At 33.3% G+C, this 14,512-nt stretch overlaps 1 protein-coding gene across 6 annotated transcripts in view; it reads right to left on the bottom strand.

The window, feature by feature from the left end:
- Nucleotides 1-588: 588 nt before the first annotated feature.
- The window catches only part of C2CD6 (C2 calcium dependent domain containing 6), a 153,832-nt gene continuing 139,908 nt past the window's right edge, over nucleotides 589-14,512 (bottom strand). For all 6 annotated transcript variants that reach the window (XM_053906297.1, XM_053906309.1, XM_053906302.1 and 3 more), the window contains 3 exons: nucleotides 8,498-8,572; nucleotides 3,874-7,380; nucleotides 589-1,069 (listed from right to left, as the gene is read on the bottom strand). In XM_053906297.1, the coding sequence (XP_053762272.1) occupies nucleotides 722-1,069; nucleotides 3,874-7,380; nucleotides 8,498-8,572 (3,930 nt within the window). In that variant the 3' untranslated portion in view covers nucleotides 589-721. The remainder of the gene's footprint in view (nucleotides 1,070-3,873; nucleotides 7,381-8,497; nucleotides 8,573-14,512) is intronic.

Raw genomic sequence — 14,512 nt, 5'->3', positions numbered from 1 at the left:
GTATGTTAATTATACTTGAATTTTAAAAAAGAACAGAACCAATTCTTGTCTCTGATTTAAATCTGATGTCAATTTTGCTATTTTTGCAGTTTCTACAGTTTTATGTGGTTTCCTAACTTTCATGCTACTAAAGAGGCCCTTATATAGTTTTTTGAGTAAGTTAGAAAGGTAAGTAAGTTAGGAGGTGCCTCGGGAATTAGTATGAAATCTGTTATTATCTTTATTTATAGTGTAACCATAAAAATAAATAAATAAGCAGTTATCAGATGATATTAAAATTAATAGATGTTCTATAAGCCCAGAGAATCACATACTGTGGAATCTGAAAATATTAGAATTGAAAAATAAGAGTATATTAATAACAAAAGGCTAAACATAAATAACTGTAAAGACCCTGAAAACTGGGTGGACAGGAATAATTTAGAGAATAACAAAGATTTGGGAAATCAGAGAACTATCAACTGGTGATATTGTTATCTAGTGAAAAGGGGGAAAAGCTGGAAAATAAAACTTAGCAAATATGAACTGAATATGTGTTTTTTGGTTTTTTCTTAAGGTTCATAAACAAAAACACATTTACATCAAAAGTGCTTCTTTTTCATTTTAATTAAAACAAAATGGTTCTAACAAGATGAAATTTGGTTGCTGACTTCTATCACATAAAAGGACAGATCTCCAAACCATTTTGTTAACTGGAGAAAGGATATTATGAGTGTTGATCTTACATATCATTCTGGACTTTTAACATTTGGATAATATCACAAATGAGTGAACACTTTTCAATATTTTCTTTTAATTTCTTTTTTTGCCGCATTCTATGGATTTCATAATCTGGGATTGCATCATTTATATGAACTAAGTCTGCTGAAACCATTCGAGGACTTGTAAATTTTCCATTGTAGTTTTCTCGTCGTTTGTTAACCTCTGGAGCAGTATTCAGTCTTGCAAAGTGTTTTAACTGATTATGGCTATCATTTGGGCTCTTTCCTAAAAGCGTTGCTCTTGATTTTGCTTGTTCAACATGCTTAAATGAGCTCACAGGTATATCCTCAAATCTATCCGAACAATCCTAAATATTAAAATAAAAGATCAGGTTGGTGAGTTAGTTTTCTTAAAAGAACATTTTAAATTTATAAGAACTAGAGTTTGTAACATCAACAGTTAAAGACAAAGAATGAGAGCACCAAATATTTTATAGGCAGCCCCCAAAATCAGATCCTACACCCAATGCCTCCTATTAAATACTATCATAGAAAACATGCTTTAAAAAATAAGTGTCATTATTTCAAAGGATCTGTTTTTCTTTTTTCTTTTTTAAGAGAGAGAGAAAGAGAGCACACACATGCAGGTTGGGGAGGGGCAGAGAGATAGAGAGAATCTTAAACAGACTCCATACTCAGTACACTCAGCACAGAGACCCATGCGGGACTTGATCTCATGGCCCTGGGATCATGGCCTGAGCCAAAGTCAAGAGTTAGATGTTTAACTGACTGAGCCACCCAGTCTAAAACTGGCTTTTAGACAAAAGTCTAAAACTGACTTTTAGACAAAGCCAGTCAGCCAGAAGAACTCTATTATTCTTCTCCAAAACGAAATTTCCCCAATCCCAAATATAAGTCATGAACTCGTACTTTATATTATCCAGGGTTTCATTCTTTTTTAAAAAGTAATAAACATCTTCTTTAATATACTTTCACACATACATAAAGAGCCTGGGATATAAAGATACAGTCATACCATTTATATTAAAGTAAAAAAATTATGTACATTCTGAAAGTAAACAAGTAAAACATTTAGGAAAATAACTGGAAGAATACACACCAACTTTTTAAAATGATGGTTAAGGTGGTGGGATTATGGGCTTTGTTTTCCTTTTATCTTTTTTCAAATGTATATACTATGGCTATATTTTATAATAAACATGTAATAACCTACAATTATCCCTAAGAGGGAATGGAACTATTAGTCATTCCTAAACTAGTATAAACTAGTTTCCTCTGCAGTTTGAACATCTTGTCCCTTAACGCTTTGCAGAGATGGCCACACCAAAGGAATAAGATACTCTGATTTGGAGACAAGGTGGGAATGAATTAATAGAATTGGAGGGTGAGAAAAGGTTGTGCAGGACTGAGAAGAATTGAGGCAGTAAGAAAGAGATTTACAGAAAAGGAGGTATAAAGAGTATAAAGACAAATTCTATCTACTTTACAATTTTGCCTGGGTTTGAAGAAGGCAAGGAAACATTCTTCCTCTCCCCTCTTATGTTAAGGGGAGCAATTAGGTAAGCCACATTATTAAGGGAATTTCTGCTACTTTGGTGAGTAATATATAATTCTTGCTTCACAGATTAGATAACTGATACTAGAATACCAGTGGAAGGGCATGGACACCCACACAACTGGTTATTTTCTGGATGCTTCTACAACTCAATTTCTCTGTCTTCCATTTTGATTCCTTTGAGAGATTCTCAGATTTTAGAAAAGAATCAGATGAGCAAGTCTTTCTGATGATCTGATAACGCCCTCCTACCATTCAATTCTCTTTCTCTGTTGTCAACTTCACTAGAGAGAAAACTTTAGGTACTTTGGTTTAACAGAGGAAAGTAAAGATAACTCTACCTCTCTTGCCCACTCTTAGGATAAAGTTTCTGAGACCCTGTATGATCTCATATGATATAATAAAAACACAATTTCTTCTGTTTGGAAAAGTGACATTAAAGATTCCATTTGTCCACAGGAACTTCAGAAAGTCTTTACTTTCCCCAAATTATGGACGCATCTTCTACTTCCTTTTTCCAGTAGGCACATATGCTCACTCAATGCTAAATTACCAACTTTAGACAGAAAAGAGAAATCCAAAGTTGGTATACGCTAAATTGATAATATATTCCCAGCTACTAGTTTTACTATTTACTAAAGGTAAATATTTGCTTTGCTATGGAAAGCAAATTCAAAGCAACTGTTATAAATCTATTTTCTCATTCAAAGGATTATGCACATCAAATTATGTAATATCATTTTGGGATTTATGGGTTCTCCCAATTGTGTGTCATGCCTGTCTATATATACTAACAGAGAAGAGCAGCAGTCCAGAAAATTAAAGTCCCTTCTATTTCTAGATTTTAACTTTGCTTCAGAATGGTTTGTATAAAGTCTGGTAGCAGTTTTACCTTCCTAACTGTTTTATGTTAATATTATAAATAGATTTGAATTCTCAAATTTCTCAGCACATAAGATAAAAGAAGGGCAGTGGTAATAGAAGAGAGTAGAAGTTAAATTAAAAATTTTCCACTCATAATCCAATAGATTGTAAATTTTGCATATCCTAATGCTTATCACAATAACTGACACATAATATCTTTGTTTACTGAAACAAAGATAATTCAGTAATCTGAAAAATACTTATATTTGCATGACAACAAAATCCCAGCTATGTTTTCATAGTATACAGCCACTGCCAATAATTGTATAGGTTGTGCCTGTACTGCAGCCCCTGGCTGAGGCGTTGAGTCACGGCTGAAATCCAGCCAGTTTTCCATAGACAGGGCTATGTGCTTTGGCTCTAGATACTCAGTCTACAGTCTTCCCTGAGGAAAGGGTGCCTTTCTAATTCATGCTCCAGAGGGAGTACCCTTTATCTATTTTATACTAAGGCACTGAGTCCCCTGATTTTGTGACTGCATTTTTAATTGGGTAAGGTGAAATCTGAATGTCGGAAGAAATTTTTTTTTTTTTTAATTTGAAGGTCTGTATATCTTGGGGGTTATCTATGAAGGTTATATACACACTTGCATAGAGATATATATGCCCTAAAATAGATTATTTACAATTCTTGCCAAATACAAAAGTAGTAGACTTAGAAAAACAGTATTACATGTATAGTTCTTCTTGCAGTCCAATGAAGCAATGTCCTTGGAACAGATTTCCTTAGAATTCTCGCGGTGGGCAGTGTGGTTGGTAGTATCCTAACTAGTTTGCTAAATGACTTCTTTTGTTTGTTGACATGGTCTCTTTCTTTTCGGACCTTGGGCTTTACATTTTCTCTCTTTAATACTGCTGGGAAGAGGGATGGTTTTGAGTTTTTCTCAGCTTCCACAACTTTATATTTAAACGACTGTAATTCAGGGAATTTGGCACATTTTTCATTGCAAATTCCATTTGTCTTTAGAGAAAGAGTTTGTATTTTTTTGTATTGTGCAAATGTTACTAAATGTTTTTTATTATTATTATTATTTCCTTTCAATCTCTGAAAATACTGGTCTTCTAACTTTGATTTCTCCCCAGCCTCTAAATTGAAATGAGTTAAAGTGTTAGTCTGCCTGGAAGGAAAGGTGTATCTGTATATATATTCTTCATTTTCATCTCGCATTTTGCAATTAGGAATTCTTGGATATGGTGACAGTACTGTTTCAAGTTTTTCTTGTGCCATCAATTTATAGATGTTATTATGCTCTTTTTTTTCAAGAGACTTCGTTTTTAGTGTCTTTTCAAAGCAAGCATTTGACTGAGCTGTTTTTGATTTACCACTCCAACTATGCGGGTCTTGAACTTCTGTTTTAAAGTCACAATTTTCTGCTCGAAGAAGCTGCATAAAACTATGTTCACTCCTTTGTTTCTTAAGTACTGTATCTGTAAGTCTTTCTGATGACTTATTTAATGGAATTGCTTGGGTATTTTTGTTGAAAGAAGGTTGTGCTTTAATTAATTTCAGTGTTTTGGCTCCTTCTTTAGGACAGTATCTTTGCTGTTCCTCAATTATTGATGGATTTTCCTTAATATTCTGTAAGGAAAAATATTCTTTTTCTTTCTCTTTGGTCAGTTCTGTTGCTATAAGTCTATCCTCAGGAACTTTTTGTAAAGTGGTTTTTTGAACAATTTTTGAATATTTATTTTGCCTTTCTGAAATCTCCTCCATAAATTGATTTTCTTTTCTAAAAGATAATTCTGGTGATACACATTTTAATGGTATGGATCTAGTATTGATCAAATTTATATGCTGGTTGATCCCCTGTAATTGACTTTCAGTTATTAGTCCTGATTTTGAAAGTTTTTCTATAAAAAGACTCTGGAGGTGTTTGCTTAAATCAGCTCTTAGATTTAATACTTCATTTTCTGATAAACCTATAAGATAGTTTTGTAGAGATTTACTTAAAGGATATTTCATGTGTATGTCAAGTCTTTCACCAAAACTCCCCCTTGAAGTGTCTTGTCCTAACTCATGAAAAGATATTGAGGCACTTCTAGATCTTAGAGAAGACATGTTTGAGTGTATAGTCTCAGATTCTGTCTCTTTAAATAAACTGCTTTCTGAAAGGTTTTTTAGGAAATAGTTTTGGAGAATTTCATTTAAAAAAGATCTTAGCTTTGTTTCCAAATGTTTATCTATGAAATGATGATTAAAATTACTTACAAAAGACATGATTTCTTTCACAGTTTCTGAATATTTTTCTAGAAAAATATTCTGCCCTTTTGGTTCTGCTTTCTCATTCATCAAATATAGATTGTGATAGATTTTTGGTAAGTCTTCTTCAGTGATGTGTCCAGATTCTGAAAGTCTTTCTACAAGGTAATGTTGGATATGTTTACTTAGTTCAGATTTTAAATTTTTTATTTCTGACTCTGAGAGTTCTTCTAGAAATACACGCAGCTTTGGATTCAAAATAGGCTTACTGTCTAATTTATCTGCTTTATCAAAATTCTCTTTGATTTCTTCAAGGTCTTCTGTATTATTTGGAAAAGGATGCTGGATTAATCTTTCTAATTCTTTTTCTAGTTGTCTTCTTTCAGACTGATTATATTTGAAAAAAATATTAAACATATGTTTTAAAAAGGATTTTAACATTATTACATCTGAATCATTAAGTTTACCCATTAATGAGTTACTTAAATTTTCTAAAGTAGAATTCAGATCATTTTCTTCTCTATCAAACCTCTGACTGTTATTTAGCGTATCTGTTTTTTTATCTGGTGTTAACTGATATTTTGGATCTTGTAGGGGTATGTTTTGGCTTTCATCCACATATCCGACTCTATTAAAAGAAGTAGTTTCTTTGGGAATGATGAGTATATTCTGCTCTGAAAGAGGTACTGTTTTACTTTGGGTTTCTGAACAATCCTCTGTGGAATACTTTGGCTCTTCTTCAGCAAATGCTGTCTCTGTATCCAGCATGGAACTCTTTTGATATTCTTTATTTAATTCTATCACTTTGATTACCCCAGATTCTAAAAGACTATCTACAGGAAATGCTTGTATTATCTGGCTTATAACAGATTTGGCCTGTGGCAATTCTATTTCATCATCATTTTCTTCATAGCGAAGTAGAATGTTTGAAGATAAACTCTCCCAAGCAGTGGGTAATTGATTCTGCAAATTTATTGGTATCTCACTCGATTCTTTCACTCCCATTTCCAACTCTGAGAAGATAGGTGCAGTGAATATTTGCTTTATAACATAATCATGTGCAATGCTACTTACACCTGGTTGGGAACTAGACACTTCAATTTTTGAATTTTTCTTTTTGAAATTATTTTTTTTAATTGGAAAATCAATCTCACCAGACTCCAAGTGTTTTTCAGAGACAAATTCCCTTTCTACCTCTGGAGAATTTCTTGGTTCACCTACTGAAAGTGAATCTGCAGGAATATCTTTAATTTTTTGTCTTAAAAGAGACTTTGAACTTACAATGTATTTTTCTGAAAGCAAGCTATTTAAATCTTGAACTTTTTCAAATACTTTGTTTTCCACACTAGTTGGTGGTTCATCATGAACATGTAAAAGTGGAGAACTACGACTTTTCTTTCTTGTTTCAGTGTCCATAGGAACCTTTGGTTTAGAAAATAATTCATCTGATAGGTCTTGCAGATTTTTACCTAAAATTGACTTGAGCATCACTGATTGTTTTAAATTTTCTAGGTGGGAAGTAAGACTTAATGATTTTGAGAGGCGACATGTATTTACATTTCCAGTCATTGATGATTCTCCTTCAAAGTTTGGTAGAGATACATTTGGTAGTCTTTCTTTTAATTTATTCTTACTATCTAAAGTCGTTAGTGTGGTCATAGTGGGATCACGGGCGAAATTACTCTTAGTGTCTAAAGTCTTTATTGTAATGAAATCAGAATCACAGGCTAACTTAGTCTTAGTGTCTAAAGTCTTTACTGTGGTGTTACCAGGATCACATGGCCAGGTTTTATGAGTAGGTCTTGCAGTTTTTGAATATGTTGGGTAAGGAGGATCTTGGTCTTCATGCTCTATAACCTCTGTACTTAAAATGTTTCTGCATCTGGACATATCTTGGTCTTTCCTTTTTCTGACTGACATTTTGTTGTTTATATTCCTTATAAAAGGATCAAAACCATTCTTAAAGTTGAATTTCTGGAGCTGTAATATTAAAAATAAAAGGTAAGAAATTCTATAGTATTTATTTGAATTTATAATAAATTTTCTAGTTAAATTCTCTTTAAGAAATCTGTCAAGTTATCTACTCATCCACCTACCTTCTATAAAGAGAAAACTATTTTAAAATATTTGAAATTGGAATGATGAAAATTTTAATGCAAATTTTAAAAGTCATAATTCTGATACTATTTTGTGTCCAAGAGCTTTTCTGCTACCTAGAATATTTTAAAATACTTAAACAGCATTCATACATAGTTTTTTAAAAAACATAATTTCCAGTGTTACCTGCACTTATTTAGACAATGGCTAACATCAGGATCTAAGTCCTATCCATAGAAATACTTACCATTTTAGTAGCAATATAGAACATTTTTATAATGCAAAGCAAGTAGTAGATATCCCATTAAAAGTATCATAAATATTTTACAAAGACTAACTTGGGAGCATATATCATCTGCTTTTAGGTCTGAGAATTTCAACAGTGATGATGAGTTCTACCCACTCCTTAGCATGTCACAGTAGAGTTTTGCTTTTTGATGAAAGGTCTTTCAGAAATGGTTAAGAGAGAGCAGTACAAAAAAATTCTGGATTACAGTGAAATTCCAGTGTAATATCCATGAGCAGTTTTGTAGCTCTGGGAATCAAGTTAGTCTATCATGAAATAGTCTTTGGAATGCAGTCTCTTATTCCAATTTTGCCAAACATATTCTTGTGTTTGTTAATATAACATATATTATCCAGTTGAAAAAGGCAAAATATGAAATAATCAGCCTAATATTTTAGTTTATTTCAACTTAGTAGTTTAAGCTTTATTGTAATGGATACAATTTATTATATCTATTTTTCAAAAGTTAGTTGATATCCAGGTGATAGCATAAGAATCCCCTGGGTCTTTCTGAGAAATATAGATTCCCAGACTCCATTCCAAGATTTAGTTTCATCAGGTCAGAGGTAGGACCTGAGAACATGTATTTTTTCAAAGATAGCCAGATGCTTCTAATGGGTAGTCTGGTTTAGGAACCATTGAATTATATAAAGTATTAGAGAAAACTAGTATTTAAATATAATTGTTATTGGGATAGGATAATTTGGGACTCACCTGATATTTTGGTTTGAATTCTATATATTCTGGTCTGAAAGATGGTGAAATATATTCCTTTGGTGAAACAATCACCTTATAAAAAGAGAAATTTTAATTTTAGAATGCTTGTTATGCAAGGATATTTCCCAAGATAATTTTATTCTTTCAATAGTTATTAAAGATATAACAATTTAAAACCTAAATAAGTATTTTTCTCATAACTACTATAATTTACTTTGCCAATTATCAAAGAAATCTATACATATATAATACATTTGCATATATAATCTTAGCTTCCTTGATAGTATATTCAGCCTAGTGAATTTATAAAATCAAAACAATACAGAGCAACGTCAAGCAGAAACCAAAATAGAAAAGAAATAGAATTATCAGAGCAAATGTAATCTCATTTTAAAAGGTTGTAAAATGCTTTAGATAATAAATGGCATTTGATATGATATTGGGATATATAGCACTTTCAATGATTCTTTAAACTGTAATTGCTAAATAGGTTACTTAACGCTGACTAAGGAAACACTTGGTGCTAGATCAGGGTGTATAGGAGCAGGTATAGAATCACAGAACCACTGAATTTTTGTAGATGAAAGGTGCTTTAGAGATATTCCAGTCCTCCTCGTTTTATACAAGATCTGAAGTTGAAGTTGGTTGCCCCAAGTTACCCAGATGATTAGTAGCCTAAATCTTAGGTGTCCTAAATTTTCCATCACACAATCAAGACTGCAGTAATGTGCATCCATACTGACAACTCATCTAGAGAAAACTTGACACCATCACTCTGAGAGTACATAGTACTACAAGCCACTTGCTGATAAACTATCTCCTTTAGACAGAATGTTCATATATACCAAGTTAATTAAAATAACATTTCAATGAATGATGTTTCCATCTGTAACACTTTTGGTTTATATGTTAATATTAAGCAGTTAATAACACAACTTTATTCCTAAATTTTCAGCACCTTACCACTTTTGCTATTTTTAATTGCCTTAACACATTGACTAAATTATTTCTACAAGTTTCTCAATATTCCCCATTATGGTTTCTCCCTTTCAGACAAATGTGTCTAACTCTGAGTTCTTGAAATATATCTCAGACTTTCCCACACCTGTTCTTTTGCTTTTTTCTTTGCTTGAATTTCCCTTAAAAAGTTTAAATTCTAACATTTAAAATCTCATTATTTTAAATAAATTTAGTAGAAAAATTAAAAATAAATGAAATATGACAAGGAAATGGAAGAATAGTGATTATGTATGTATGTGTGTGTATGTATGTATGTATATGGGTGTGTATGTACATATATATATGTAAAATCTCCTTTTTGTAAAAGACACAAAAAGTCCTCCCTAATGTAAGCATGAAAGGATGTATGAAAGGATATAAAATGCTAACATCTCTGGAGGAGAGGAAATAGGAAACTATTAACTTTTATTCTGTTTAACTCTGTATTATTATTTAGATGAACATGGAACACTACTGAATATAAAAACTCCAATACATTTATACTGGGGAGACATGCTTTAGGCATTCATCTCAGGAAGCTAGAAAAGGGCAATAAAACAAACCAATATAGGAGCTTTAAGATGATGGACTGAACATGGGGTTCTATTCTCTCCTACCTCCCAAGGTTCCAGTAAATTAACAGAAAATAATATTTCAAAAAGAAAAGTCTCATGGAAATACTGGAAATCAATAAGGTGAGACACAAGGATTTAGAAAGTTGAGAAAATTTAGAAAATATGAAAGAAAATGAAATTAATTGAATGAAAATCCCCATCAAGAAAGTTAGAGCCTTAAACAACAGAACTCAGGTGGGCCTGAGAAGCAATAAATTCAAGGTCAGCATATACAAAGAGAATCAGATAATGGTGTAATTGTCATAGTTATTAATTAAAGAGCTGTATTCAGAACAGCTGGATCTTCTCTATCTCAGTGAATACAGAGCATATATTGCTGGGAGCATTGTCTTTCCCAGTCACTCACCCAAAACATCAAGAAAAGAAAAAAAAAACATCTTTCTAAAGAAAGTGAGCCATCTGTGTAGGTGGAGATCCTATGAGTTTTGAGCCTTGATGGGGAAGCAGAGTAGAGCTTGCTGTCACTTATATTTCCACATCAGGTAATAGAAAGGGTATAAAAAGAAAGAAAAGGAAGTTCCATCTAGGAGATTAAACACATGGGTTCTCTGGAAATGTTGTTGGGTCCCCAGCCATCCTGCCTACCCTCTTCCATCCCCATATACCCTCCAGGGAAGCCTGCCTGTCACACAGAGCATACCTATACAATTAACATATTACTTCATTTGCAAATATAAAATGAGCCAACAAAGTTTACCAGATATATGAGGAAAATCAATACATGGAAGTGAAGAATGAATATGAACAGAACAAACCCTGGAGTAAATAGAGATATTTCTGAGGAATGTGAGGGGAGGGTGATCCTTGGAAAAAAATTCTAAATGGTATCTTGAGATAATCAAAAAGGTATTGATATCCACTTAGCTGTATAATAAGCATCTCAAATACAGCATATACAAAAAAGAATTCTGGATTACTAAGACTGCTGCCCTCCCTCCCCTCCAAAACCCCCACAAAACCTTGACCTTTCTCTGTCTTTTCTCACTTCAGTTAATGGTGCTACCATCTACTGAATTATTAGGCTAGTAACTTAAGTATAACTCTTTAATTTATCTCCTTCTCCATCCATATCTAATCCAGTATTAAGTCCTGTGGTTGCTGCCTTCAAAATATATCAAGTGTTCAATCACATCTCACCATCAACCCTACCACTGTAGCACAAGCCACTATCATCTCTTTGCCAAACATTACTCTTCTAACTTGTTTCTTGTTCTCTGTGACAAAGACTAATAATTGCCTTACCACAATATATATGATCTCACGCACATAATTTTTTTTTAGCATTTAGGCAGAAATGTCCCCTGCGTAAAAAAAAAAAAAAAAAGCTACATTTTCCAGTGTCCTTTGAAGACAAGGGTAACTATGTGACAAGTTTCTGGCAAACTACACATAACTGGAAGTTGTTGGGAGAATCTTCTGAGAAAGTATCTTAAAATAGAGGCAGACTCATTTGACAGGGACCTAACTGACCAGCCTGCATTCCAAGTTATATGAGATAGACCTGAACTAGTCAGGCCTTCATGTATCCACCCAGCAAGGTTAAAACATCCACACACAATGATTTGCACAAAAGGTCTTCCTATGCTCTATCTAGTTCAATGAAGTTAACTGGGAACTGGGCTGACACTGCTCAAGACCAAGAGTGCTGCCATAACATAGGGGATAGAGCAAGAGTGAGTAAAAATGCCATGAAATTTCCCAATATTTTGAAGATGGCTTTTTCTTCATTGGATATTTGTTTGGTTTCCATAAACTTTGTTTTCCAGAGCTCCTATGAAGCTTGTTCAGATAGCTTCTGAATGCTTTTTCAATGTTCTTCAAGGGAACAAGAACTTGGAGCTTCTTATTCCAACATTTTGTTGCTGTAACTTTCCTTTAACATTTCTTGTGGTGTTGGTCTTCTTGCAATAAATTCTCTCAGACTTTGCTTGCTGAAAGGGTTTCTTAACTTCTATTTTGAAAAATGCCATCACTCTTTAAAGAATTCTAGATTGGTGAGGTTTTTCCTTCCATTACTTTAAAAATGACATTCCATAGCCTTCTGCCTTGCATAGTCTCCAACATGAAGTCTGTTGTTATTTGTATATTTCTCCCCCTATAATAAATGTGCTTTCCTCTCCCATCCCCTTAAGGTTTTCTCTTTACCACTGATTCTCAGCAATGTGATTATGATATGTCTGAGAATTTTTTTAGATCTATTCTCTTTGAGGTTCACTGAGCTTCTTGGGTCTGTGGGTTTACACCTTTCATCAAATTTGAAAAACTTTTAGACATTATTTCTTCAAATACATTTTTTAAGTTTCTCCTATGAGTCTCCAATTACACGTACATTTTACCATTGTATGTATTTATTATTTTCTTACTGGATGCTAAGACTGAGAAATTTTACATTTTTGGTTGCTAGATTTTGCTTTCTTCGTTAATCTAATATTTTACTTTATTTTGATGTACATTAATATACATAGAAACAGTTGGACTCTTTTGAAGTTTGCTTTTAAGCTTTATTGGTGTTGGCATTGTCCAAACGCCTTTAAGGTAAGGATGACTTAGTCTCTCTACTAAGATGATAGCCTTCTATTTTCTGTCACATGTGTTATGAGTCTTTCCTCTTTGGCATATAGGAAAATGGTTTATTTCTAGCTATACGAGCTCCTAGAATGTTCTACCTAACATTTTCAATGGTTCTTTTTCTTGCCTCCAGTATTTCACTCGTCAGTGAATGAGTACTCAGTCTAGTACTCAATGACTGAAGGGGACCTCCTTCAGTTATCTGGAGATTTCTTGCTCTACATTTCCTTCCTCTCTGGTACTCTACTCCACAAATTCTGCCTCTGCCTGCCAAAGTCCAATATCCATCTCTTCAACTCAGTGAGACTTCCAAGCTCTGTTTTGGTTCTGTCTCCTTGTGCTGCTATGTAGTAAACTGGTATGACTGTATGGCTCACTTTGTCCTTTTCTCTAAGTAATCACAGTCCCATGCTGCCATCTTCCCATTGTCTGAAACTGCCTTTCCATATTTTTTTCCTGTTTTTTTTATTGTTTAAGGCAGAAAGATAAATCATGTCCCTGTAAACTCCATCTTCACTAGAAGCAGAAATGTGACATTTACTTTTCATGGATCTACCATATACATTATTTGGTTCAGCAGAGATTAACATTTATATAATAATAATATATTATATATAACATATATATATATTTTAATATTGTAATGTCATAAATATTGTAACAATTATAAATTAATTTTTCTTAGATTTAAAATAGACTCTATATGCTCTATAAACAAAGCATAGGAGATTTAACTAGAGCAAAACAATAGAATGTACTAGAAACCTTGACAAAGAAATGACAATATGTGAATAACAACAGCAAAAAGAAAATGGAAGGGACAGGAAAATTAAGCTATTTAAAAACATTTTTTTTAATGTTTTTATTTATTTTTGAGAGAGAGAAAGCATGAGTGGGGGGGGCGGGGAGTGACGGGGAAACATAGAATCTGAAGCAGTCTCCAGGCTCTGAGCTGTCAGCACAGAGCCTGATGCAGGGCTTGAACTCTTGAACCATGAGATCATGACCTGAGCTGAATTCAGACACTTAACTGACTGAGCCACCCAGTCACCCCAGAAAATGAAATTTAAAACAAATATATTTACATTGGGGCGCCTGGGTGGTTCAATTGGTTGAGCATCTGACTTGGTTTCAGCTCAGGTCATGATCTCACAATTTGTGGGTTCAAGCCCCACATCAGGCTCTGTGTTGACAGTGTGGAGACTGCTTGGGATTCTCTCAGTCTCTCTCTGTCCCTCCCCCACTCTCTCTCTCTCAAAATCAATAAATAAACATTAAAAAAACTTTTATCTTTCATAATAGGAAATTGATAAATAATGCCTATAGTAACAAGAATTTTTCAAAAAATATTAATCAGAGCATTATAATCATTAGAAAAATTTAAAAAATAATGTCTAATAAAACTGAGAAGAAACATTGTAGAAGGAAGGTTTGAAACATTATAAATGCTCTAAATCATCTTTCAGGGTGTGATATCAACACATTCTACCTGAAGTTGATTAGCTGATAAATAATATAGAATTTGAACTACATAAGTTATAATAAAACTCACTGGAAGAATTACAAAGCAAAATGTTAAAAGTAGTTGTCTGGAGGAAGTGTGACTGATAGTGTGGTTATAGGTGGAGAAGAATGACTTTTACTTTTCATTTATACTGTTCTATGCAGACTGATTTTGGGGGGACTGTCTGGGTGTAGTTTGAATTAAAAAAAAAAAAGCTGAGGGGTGCCTGGGTGGCTGAGTTGGTTAACCATCTGACTTCAGCTCAGGTCATGATCTCATGGCTGGTGGGTTCAAGCCCTAGGTCAG

The sequence above is a fragment of the Panthera pardus genome, unplaced genomic scaffold, assembly GCF_024362965.1.
Source record: "Panthera pardus isolate Hobbes unplaced genomic scaffold, ASM2436296v1 HiC_scaffold_10, whole genome shotgun sequence".
Classification (NCBI taxonomy): Eukaryota; Metazoa; Chordata; class Mammalia; order Carnivora; family Felidae; genus Panthera; species Panthera pardus.
The sequence above is the reverse complement of the archived record's forward strand: the minus strand, read 5'-3'. Positions and strand labels throughout refer to the sequence as shown.